The sequence below is a fragment of the Urocitellus parryii genome, chromosome 2 (assembly GCF_045843805.1).
Source record: "Urocitellus parryii isolate mUroPar1 chromosome 2, mUroPar1.hap1, whole genome shotgun sequence".
In the NCBI taxonomy this organism is placed as follows: domain Eukaryota; kingdom Metazoa; phylum Chordata; class Mammalia; order Rodentia; family Sciuridae; genus Urocitellus; species Urocitellus parryii.
Window position 1 is genome coordinate 106,280,711 of NC_135532.1, and position 11,742 is coordinate 106,292,452.

At 32.4% G+C, this 11,742-nt stretch overlaps 1 protein-coding gene across 3 annotated transcripts in view; it reads left to right on the forward strand.

Annotated features, from left to right (window-relative positions):
* Positions 1-10,776, forward strand: part of U2surp (U2 snRNP associated SURP domain containing) — a 54,178-nt gene extending 43,402 nt beyond the window's left edge. For 2 of the 3 annotated variants that reach the window (XM_026384998.2, XM_026384999.2), the window contains exons 25-28: positions 1,173-1,283; positions 3,800-3,918; positions 5,069-5,245; positions 6,419-10,774. In XM_026384998.2, coding sequence (XP_026240783.1) covers positions 1,173-1,283; positions 3,800-3,918; positions 5,069-5,245; positions 6,419-6,557 — 546 coding nt within the window. In that variant the 3' untranslated portion in view covers positions 6,558-10,774. Of the gene's footprint in view, positions 1-1,172; positions 1,284-3,799; positions 3,919-5,068; positions 5,246-6,418 lie in introns of all 3 variants that reach the window. The other variant, XM_077795293.1, reaches the window with a different exon arrangement.
* Positions 10,777-11,742: the final 966 nt, after the last annotated feature.

Genomic DNA, 11,742 nt, shown 5'->3' on the forward strand with positions numbered 1-11,742 from the left:
TGGTAATTCCATTAGAGAAGAATGCATTCCCCATCTCATTGAGTAAAACTAGATTGGACATGTTTGGGACTTTACAGGGTGGATTCATCTAGGATCCGTGTACTTCCCACCTCAACTTCCAACAATCGCAAAGTCCTCATGATCTTTACCTTATTTGCTCTCCATTAGTCCAAGAATAAAGTGTCTGTCCTTGGAAATTTCTTGGATGATTTAAGCTCCTTTAAGCCTCCAGATAGTTTTTATTTTAGCTGTTTTGTGAAATCTTCAAGTTCAAAATACATGATGTTTATTCATTTTAGTATTTTTTATGTAGTAGTAAAAAATATTAAAATACTTAAATCTCTAGAATAAAATGAAATTAATCTCACCTATTCCATTCTTTTTCTCCCTGTAACTGATTTTACCAGTTTTTTGTATATGTTCTCTGGTTACTATTGCAGATTTTTTGGTGTATTTGTGTATAGTTAGCCAGAAATCTCTATCTGAACATGTAGGTGATTTAGTTTTACAAATAGTGTTGCAGTGAATATTCTTGTATAAATAGGTTTTATGTGGCCATTCTAAAGGATAAGTTATAAGATATGGAATTAAAACATTTTCTGATTTTTTAAAAAATCAGTATTGTCTTAAAAAGTACATTCTAAATATGACTTTAATATTTTCTTTGTACGGTGATATTCAGTGATTATATTGTACTAGAAATAGCGTAAATCTTCAGACTGTGCAGCTCTATGTTTGGTCTAACACCAACTTTAACCAGAATACTGCCTTTGTGGGTGTGTGTGTGTGTGTGTGTGTGTGTGTGTGTGTGTGTGTGTTTTAATCAATACAATTATGAATTGGGATCTGGTTTCCTTGCCTTTCTAATTTGGGGAACCAGATCCCAATTCATAATTGTGTTGAGAGAATAAGTTCTTAAGGGTATGAAGCATGTGGTTTTTTGAGTAATCTCATGGCTGTGTAGAGAGCATGTGACCTGATGTCTGATTACTTGGATTCTGTGTGGATGGGCTTGTCTGACAAGTGGCCTTCAGATAAGACAGTTTTATGTTTAGGTTATATTTTGACTGATTGCTAATCAGATATCACTTTACTGTAGAGGAGAGCAAAATAGTTCTTAAGAAACTATAAGTAATTGAAAATACTTATTTTAAAAATGTTTCATTTCACAGCTCAAAGTTATGAAGTTTCAGGATGAATTAGAGTCTGGAAAAAGACCTAAAAAACCAGGCCAAAGTTTCCAAGAGCAAGTAGAACACTACAGAGATAAACTTCTTCAACGAGTAAGGAATATATATGTTTAATAATATATGATTTCCAAAATTACTTATTTGATGTCTTAGAATATTAGTATATTGGTATACTTAAGGAAAGTATATTTCCATTTATATCCTTTGATGTGTAAATGTTGTATACTGGTGGACAGTTAGAAGCATGTGAGTTTCAGTATTTTAAAACCATTTCAACTTGGAAAAGAGATCTTAAGGCAACAGCATACTATTTTATTCAGGGTACAACCTGTGGACTACAAGATTAATCCTAGTAAGAGCATGCTTTCAAAACGGAAAGAACCCTACAGGAAGAAGTTTATGACAGCGAGACAACCGCTACCCTGAAAACTGGCACCGAGATACAGATGGAAACAGGGTTTGAGAAATTCTAGTGTCAGGAAGCTGTTTTAGGACTTCTGTAAATGGTAGAGAATGGCTCATCAGTGAATTCCATGTTTTTAAAATTTTTTTATTTTTATTTTTTTTTAAGACATTGATGGACCTTTATTTTATTCATTTATTTATATGCAGTGCTAAGAATTGAACCCAGTGCCTCACACATGCTAGGCAAGTGCTCTACCACTGAACCACAACTCCATCCCCAACCCCAGAATTCCAAGTCTTTGAGGGACTTTGTATTTTTGCATATAAAAAAATATGTAGGAATAGGCAGAGAATTCTAGAAGTAGCAGTCCCACATGGTAATTGTTGAAGAAACTCAGGAATTTTGGTGGAGGTGCTATTTTAGCCTATATTTTGATTGTCTGCAAAATAATAATGTAATAATGGTAATAATAGAAATAAAAACAGAGAAATAGGAAAAAGTTATAGAAGGGCACTTGAAATGATTCATTTGCAGAACCAACAATGGGGAGCAGTCCAGTAAAGGGACTGAGGTGCCGCACAGACCTGTGGAATCCTAGTGCCACTCTCTGATGTGCACCTGGCTTTTCTGTGAAACTGGGGTGATGTTTCCAATTCTGCAAGATTGTTAGAGGATAGCTACTATTATTATGCTTTATTATTGAATTAGAATTTGTGAAACATTGTAAGTAGTTTAACTGTAGTATGGTTTCCATATAGTAGGCATTTCAATCACGAGAATATTTCCTAAAGATCTCTTCAGCACCACTTGTAAAATTTGTACTTTGTATGTTGTGTTTGTAAAAATATGAATGTGATTTTTTTTTTTTTAAAAGATGCTAGTAATCTTTACCCTCTGAGTTCCTTTAGAATGGTGATAGATTATTTATCTGCAAAGAAACCTTCTGGTCCTCACTAATCCTAATGGTAGCAAGTTTAAAATGAGTAATACATGTATGACCACTTTAGTCCCCTATTATATTCCATGACTGTAGTTGTAGACAAGCTTGTGTTTTGTGAAGGCATGTGCTGAGGATCAGTAGACTATGCCTGATTTTGTAGGTTGAATTTTATTAGAACACTGCCATGCCCATTCACTGTGTATTGTTTATGGTGGCTTTTATGCTGCAGTGACAAGAGTTGAGCACTTGTGACAAAGACTGTATGTGGCCCACAAAAACAAAATATTTACTATCTGACATTACGCAAAAATTTTTCCAACATCTGGTATAGGCTTCTATAACTTCTTAAAAATTGGAATTGTCAGCCATCAAATAGCATTTTTGATACATATCATAGAGGAATTCTTGTTGAAGAACCAAGTTGTCTGGATTTTTTGTCTGTAACCACTCATTTGTTTATACTGTTATCAATACAAATCAGAATTTCAAGTGACATGAGCAAAGAAACTATTTTCTGGTGTACATAATTGTATCATTATGTAGTCAGCTTATTTTTATAAATTAGCACTTAAAGTTTCCATTATAGCTGGTATTTGTTTCTCAGTAATAAAATTTTGGTGGAAGATTATTACGAATAGCCATTTTCCTCTTTTCAGCTTTTTCCTTTAGTAAGAACTCCTTGATTAAATCAACTTGCTGCACAGTTAGAAGAATTACTTTTTACTAATTGTAATCTGTGATGGAAAGTTTAGTGCATTGCTAGCTTTTTCTGATTTTTTTTTTTTTTTTTTGAGTTGGGCGGTGGGTACATGGGATTAGGACGTAGGACAAGATCTGACTGTAAAGCTTGTACTAAAACCCTGACTTGACCATTCAGTGTGACTATAGACATTGATCTTTCCAAGTCTCAGTTTTCATCTCTAGACTGATGGTGATATTACTGATCCTAGGGGTCTTGGATTACATGAAATATGGTATATGGAAAAATGTTTAGTACATGACTTGGGCTATGGTAAGCACTAAGTAAATATGTAGCTGCTATTATTATTATCATTATAATGTCATTATTATTATAATGGTAATTATTATTCAGTACAAGAACTAGTTTTCCTGGAATGGTAGATTTTTTTGAAAATGATATTGTATCGTAAGTAATGATGTTAAAAAATGTTTCCTGAATGAGAAAATATTGTTACATAAAAGTGATTAACCTTGATTAATTTTTTTAAGCAACTAAATATTTTCTTTATAAAAACAAAACAGGAGAAAGAGAAAGAATTAGAAAGAGAACGAGAAAGAGATAAGAAGGATAAAGAAAAGTTGGAATCTAGATCCAAAGACAAGAAGGAAAAAGATGAGTGTACTCCAACAAGGAAAGAAAGGTATAACATCCTGATGTGTACACTGGTTTTGCAATAGTTTTTGATTTTATAATATTCTCATTATTGATACCAACAAACTGGAAGTGTATTTTACAATAAACTTGTTGACTCCTGCCTGCAGGAGGCAGAGTTAGCTGAAAAAATGGAGTAGACAATTGCTGCTTGGTTTTAACTAAGTAGGGCATCTTCTCTTTACATGTATCTTATGGTAGCCTTAGCCTTAGTTGAGTGCAAGTATTCAGTTACAGTATTAGGTATCAAACATGAAGCTTAAATAACAGAACAGCTTGCTAGATATTCCTTTTTACCTCCGCTATAAGAATTTTTTTTTGGTTTCTGTGCTGAGGCTGCTACCTGTAAACCTGTCTCAGTCTTACTTTGAAAGGAGATTGTGTACATAGGCCACAAGGACTTGCTTCTTGCTTTAAGTCTTCATTCTAAGCATTTCTCTTTCAGTTTTTATTTCTTAATATCATAGTTCCTAAGTCTCTTAGGAAGGAACATTGCTTTAGTCGACAGAATTGAGGTTTTTCAAATTAAAAAAAAAAATAATTGCAAATAAATTCTGGCTTACCCATTCTAGAGTTACTTCAGGTAACGCTAATTGTTTTGGTAACAAAAATCTGTCACTTTTTGTGATATTATTTGACATAATTTCAGATTTACAGTAGTTGAAAGAATAAAGAATTTCTAGGTTCCCTTCTACATCCCCCAAATGTTAAAATATTTCTACTTCTGCTTTATTTTTCTTTTTCCACTCTTGATTCCAATATTTAAGAATAATTGGACAATAGGATGCCATGTTATCTTAACCATATTCATTTAACCTCAATAAAAGTATCAGATCAGAAAAGTAAGGTTAAAAGAAAACCTCACTGTTATCTAATCCAGAAACTTAATTAATTTTGTTGATTGTCTCAGTAATCTGTCTTAGAGCAAAAGAAAATTTAGTTTAGCTGAATTTAGTTTTCTCTCGATCAATCTATTTTAAGACTTATTTGTTCTAGTTACAAAGAACTTTTGAGTGTTATAGAAAATAATATTAACAGTGGTGTAAACTGGTAGGAATTAATTTGTCAATCTAATAAAAGAAAAACACATACCTAATCCTTTGCTTACTCATGAAATGTTTTGGGGCTTTGTTCCATAGGAAAAGGCGACATAGTACATCCCCCAGCCCATCTCGAAGTAGCAGTGGTAGACGAGTGAAATCCCCATCACCAAAATCGGAGCGGTCAGAGCGTTCAGAAAGATCTCATAAAGAAAGCTCCCGGTCCAGGTCATCTCACAAAGATTCTCCTAGGGATGTTAGCAAAAAAGCCAAAAGGTAAATATGCAAGCCATTTTTTACAATATTTTAAATACCAGTATCCTTATTATTCTACCAGCTTTTGAACATAATTTGGTTGGCAGAGTTTTAAAAGAGAGATAACAGTTTCATTTTAGGTTGTTATTCCCCACATCCCTACCCCAGGCTCTCATGACTAAAGTACAAGAAGGCTCCCAACAAGTTAAAGACCAGCTGAGAATTTTTGATGTATCCAATGCTTCCTGTGGCATGGGGGTAGTTGCTTTACTTTTCATTTTGCTCTTTAGTTTCTGTAGAATATTCTCAGATTATGTCAAAGCTGAAAGAAAAATGCACCCCCCCCCATAGGAATATTTTTAACAAGTTTGTGGGTAGAGATTTGTGGAAATAAATACCATTTATACCATTTCTTCAGTATGTAATTTAGTATTTTATATTCTTTATTCCTTTTACTTCATAGAACTAAAAGTGGTTCAGAAATGTTTTATTTATTTGGTATTATAGATTTTTTTCCGAGAGCTAAAACTGCTTTATATACTAACATTTTATTATTGTAACTATTAGTAAAATCTTTCAATAGGGTTCTCTTACAGTATGTATATATGTATATATGTGTACTTCTATATTTCTTCATTTTGAAAATCTTCATAAACAACACTTAACAAAATTATGCTCTCAGATGAACCATATTGTAGTAATTTGAAGCTTTTTCCCTCAAGATGATAGGTTGCAAAGCTGCTGTGTTTTGTGACTAATCTTAGGTGCCATTTTGAAAGTTACCTTGTAGATTAGAGGTTTAAATTTTGAGAACATTGGTTAACGGTGTGCTTGTTAAAAATGCAAATTCAGTCCCTGCCTCTAGAGATTTAGATTCAGTAGAGCAGGGGTAGGGAACATAGAAATCTTTCTTTATAAATAGGTGCTTAACTGATGATCATTGATGAATTGCATAGTAACTACAAAATTGTGTGTGTGTGTGTGTGTGTGTGTGTGTGTGTGTGTTGCCTATACACACACTGGGCAAAATATAAACTTGAGAAGTTCACAGTCTTATTTTAGTGACTTTCATTGTGCTCTCTTAAAGATCATTTTAAACAATTTATGGATAAGCAGTTTTGATCACATGATAAATTGTGGTTTTTTGTTGTTGTTTTGTTTTTTTGTTTTTGTTTTTGTTTTTTGTTTCCTTAGATCACCATCTGGGTCAAGGACACCTAAAAGGTCTAGGCGATCACGATCTAGATCCCCTAAAAAATCAGGGAAGAAATCCAGATCCCAGTCCCGATCTCCACACAGGTCTCATAAAAAGTCAAAGAAAAACAAACACTGACATATGTTTTTAAGATGCTGTCACTTATTGGAAATGCGATTTTGTTTTGTGCCTGAATGGTCTGTTTTTTAAAAAAACAAAACAAAAAAAATCAAATGAAAGAGCATTCCTGGGTTTTTTTTTTTTGTTTGTTTGTGAATGCATGTGTAAACTCATGAGTAACTGCATCTGTAGACCTGTCATTGTTTTATATTGTATAAATTACTTTCATTGTGGCTGTTTCTGAAGATGAAATTTTTATTGTGCTAATGAATTTCATCAGAAATGTGTATAATGGATCTGCTGGCAGTAGTAGTATTTTGTTTTAGGATGTTGTGACTTAGCAAAAATAATACAGATGTCTTCCCCCCTTTTGTAGCTTTGACAATTTGAATTAGATTTCAAATAAAATCTGAACAGAAAACTATAATGTTGTTTTTTTGCCCAGTTGGTGATATCAAGTCCCTTGAATTCCTACAAAGTGAATTTGGCATTAATGTTGTGTTTCTTATACCCTTTAATGCACTTTACAAGTTCCAGTGTTCAAGTAGCTGAAGTTTTATATTTGCTAAGATGAATATCAAAATTAAGGGACCTGAAACTACTATTGGTAGGTTTGCTGACTAGTTTTCTTCAGTAAGGTTCTCTTGGATAATTCCGATACCCAGAGAATGGAATGCTTGACTTAAACATTTTTATTTTTTCAAAGAAGCAATATTATTTCAATACACTCAACCCATGTCTTGAGCAACTACTTATTTTTAGGAGAAAATGAAATCTCTTGATTTTTGTCTTCTATCATGGAAAAAGTTTATTTATAAAAGAAATTTTCTAACAAGATTTGACCATAGAATTCTTTCGTATGATAGTTGCCCTTTTATAATTTTCTGTGAGCTGTCTTTCAAACACCGGTATCAGAATATTTCTATAAATTTATGTTTAAAACATCTTAATTTTTAAAAAGAAAGTTTGGCTTTAGGTGTAGTTCTAAGTAAAATTTAAAAATACAATGGTTTTCAGGAAATTTAACATCCAATGGTTTGTAAATTCAAGGTGCAAAAACCATTCTCAGAGTTAAAATCTATTATAAATGAGAATAAAATCCCTGTAGTCTGAGAAGAAGAAAAAAACTTGTGTAGTGTTGACCATAATGTTACTATAAATATAATGTAATAAAGGGTTACATAGACTTGAACTGACACTATTATTTGTCAATCTTGCTTTCAGTTTTTCATTTAGGCATTTTACATAGTGGTTTGATGTTTTTTTCTCTTTAGCAGAGAAAGTAGAAAGCTATTATAATAATGGATTGTTTTGATTTCCCTTGCTTATAAAAAAAATCTTTTCAACTTTGTGCTTAGTCTTGCCTTGTCAAAAAATAAGATACTTTGTGTCCATGTGGGAAGAAACTTGTTAGTTGAGCAGTGAGGCATACTATGTCCAAACTGGGCAAATCTACAAGAGCTTTGGAAATGAGCCAATCTATCAGGTTATTTTATATACTGGTCTTAGCATGCAAGTATTACTTGGAAGTTATTTCCTTATTGTTCACTCTTTTTTGTTTATCCATTTTGTTAGGAAACGTTAATTTCTAAAAGTTGTTCAGAATAATTAATGTGAACATTTGGTGCTGGTATTTAAAAACCTATAAATGTCGTTATTTTAAAGTAACCATTTATTCCCCCAATCGTTGCCTGGAAGAATGTAATTTTTATATAATCTACCTTTCTTTGCAAAAACATTACTAGTGTTGAATTGCTGGTGATTTTGGCATTCCCCATTCACTGTTATCTTGTATAGGCTTAGAAATGGTCATGATATCATATTTTCAGTTAAGTTGCAAGAGATGCTTATTTTCCTCTTGCTCTAAAAGCAAAAACAAAAACAAAACAAACCCTGGAGGAGGAGGAGTGAGTAGTGGTTTGGGGTGCTTATTGGTAATTTTTCCTACTGCAAAGGAATTCAGCAGTTTTCTTTATATACATCTCGATAGAACTATTGTAGTTTGTCTTTGCAGTGGATAAAACTGGCTTACTTTTGGTTAAGGGGGATTGCTTAGGCCTAGTAGAATATATTTGGTGAAATTTGTTAATGTGTTTATTGGATTTTGTTTTCTTGAATTGCAAATAGTAAGATAGGTTAGTTCCAATTTTACTTTATAAAGAAATATCTAGAGTAAGCTTGTTAAATTCCCTGTAAATTCTGTGAAAGTTGAATAGGATCAGAAGTTGGTGAATTGTGGGAGGAAGATATCCTACCATATTTTTATAATATCAGTTTTATAATATCAGTTTGGAACTACAGAACATTAGTGCATAGCCAAATGTCTCTAGGTTGACTGAAATGTGCATAGACAATTTCTTCTAATTGTAGGAAAGACCGTGTTCCAGCTATGTAACAGTCACTGACCTCTGCCACAACTACACACAAGAGGAAATCCTCTATTGTCTATCTTTACAAAGGGCATCATTTAAATTCTTTACCCTCAAATCTACCATTTATACACAGTGATTTCTTACCAGGTTAACACCATGTAACTCTTCTCTCTTCTCCCAGGTGAAAGAAAGGAAATAAGTGTTGGTCTTTCTCTTTCTGGAAAGAGACCAGTGATTGAAAAGGATTATGTTGGTGAATCTTTTCTTGACATTGTTTGTATTCCTTGTTATATTAGTAAACATGGGAATTTATGAACTTTAACATCTTGAAAAGTTAGAGACTAAAGAATTAACATAACAAAAATCTCTGATACAAAAGAATGCTCTTTATTTGGCTCAGAATAGTCTTGGCCTTTTTGCTAAAGTTTGCAGAAATTACTTTACACTGACCCAATTTTTCTTTACTATAGACCATTCCTAGGAACTTACCCAGAATCTTTTATCCCAATTAATGAATCTTGGGGGAAATGCTGTGACTTATGTGTGAAACTTTAATAATATTCTTGATCACTTGAAAATATTTTGAAGAAATTTTGATCAAATTTAGGTTTATTAGAAATATTTTGTATACATTTACCTTCTTGGTGATATAAGTTCTGAAAAATTACATGATCATAATAATAGTTTTATCATTATTAAAAATAAGAGCAAATAAATATATTGCCAAAGTGACTTAAACTAGTCTGATGACCACAACAGTGTGATTTCTTTAGCAAAGTTGTTTTAAAAAATATAGTATCACGTTTCTGAGATTGTGTATTTAAAAAAACAAAACAAAACTTTTTTTTTCTTTTCAGTGACATTTTAATGGAAAAGTTAATTATGAAATTCAGTGCAGATACTAGTGAAGACACTAAATTTAAAGGAAAATATTCCTGTAAAAACTCAAATTTTACAGAGTGCTTGGTCTCTTTTCACATGCATGTTTTGGAATAGATTTTAGAGAGTGTTTCTCATCCTTTTGACTCTTCTCTTCTTTTATCGTCTACTTGTTCGGATTTAAGTAATACACAAGTAAAACCCCCAGGGGCAGTGTGGTGGTGACAGACAGAAGGGTTGGGAGTGTACTGCTGTGCAGAGTGAGCCTGCTCCACTGTTGAGAATCAGTGCCTCCGTGTTCCTCCAGTACCACCTCATGGAACCTCAGTGTAAATGGATTATGTGTATAGTTGATCATTTGTATAGTTTTTCAGATCTATAGATTCAATACCCTCAATTGTTTTTACATGTAATTGTGCTTGGAGTATTTGTGTTTTATCCTTTCACTTTAACAGGCTCTTGAATGTTATATATCTGGTGATTTGAAATGATAGAAAAGACAGTTTTTCAGAAATAAGCATAATATAGTTGAAGTCAGCTCTGCTGAAATATTCTACAGCAACTGAGTTTGGTTACCCTTGACTTAAGGGTTAGGATTGTTGTGGCACTGCTTTCCAGATCAGACTGTCACTTTATAGTTTTTCTACATAAAGATTATATAGTTGCTAACAAAGGTTGTGAAATTTCCCTTTTGTTGTTGTTTTCTGAATTTTAATTATTTTAATAAAATACGTTGTTTTCATAGTAAATTTAGACTGTTCATGTAATTTTCTCCATACAGTTGTTCTAATGAAAGCCTGGTAAACCATGTCTAGTTTTAGCAGCTCTGTCCCAAGTGAAAAAGTGAGGTGTCATATTTATCAGTTAAAACTAAAATGTTACATTTTATAAATCTAAACTCTAATCACATATTTTCATGATATATGATTCTGTTGTTTGGGTAATTTCATTTCCTTGTTCTCCTTGTTAAAAAAAGTTATTTTGTTCTGCTTATTTTATTTCAGTGAAGAAAATTTAAAATGCATACAAAAGTAGGCTACTACAACAAATATCCATATATCTATCAATTTGTTAGTTTGTATCTCTGTTTTTAAAACATAAACCACGGCATCATTATCACATTAAAAAAATAATTGAATGGTTCCTCTTTATTTTTAATTGCGGTAAAATGCTATTAACAAAATTCACCATCTTAACCGTTTTTAAGTGAGTTTAGTGGAGTTAGGTGTATTCCCATTGATATGCAGCCAATCTCCAGAATATTCTTCATTTTGGCAATATTGAAACTCTACCCATTAAACAACTCCCCATATTCTCCTTCCTCTCCCACCGCTCATACCTCATAACCTCATTCTGTTTGATTACTCTAGAAAGTAAGATCACACAGCACACCACTGAATTAAAAATTCTTTACCATTTTCCCAGCCTTTTGTGCTTTGTGTTCTCTTATGGTTATATATGATGTAGTTTCACATTAACACTTCATAGCATGGGGTACAAAATATACTTTCAGTGCAAACCAATTTTGAAAGTGTAGTGGATTAATATCAATGACCATACTTAAATGCTTTCCTGATTTTTTTTAATTGCCTCATGAGAAAGGAAATTTTTGACATGTAGGAAGCTTAGTTTTTTTTTTATTAGATATTCATTTTGCCACAAATTTGGTGATAATATTAGCACATTTATTGCATATTAAATACTTATAATCTCCTGTTCCAGTCTTTTATATGATATTCTTAATCTCCTTTGAGAAAAAACATTTTTATTAAGTAGATTTTTAAAAATACTTTTTCATCAGTTGTCATTTATGACTCTGGAATTCCACCAAGAAAAGTTTTTGAAAGGTGGAATCCCAGAAAGGAAAATCAATGTAAGTAGCTGAAAAGGGGTGCATGTGAGAATAGACTAGAGAACAGTATTAAATTTGGTGAAGCACCGGATTCTTTGTC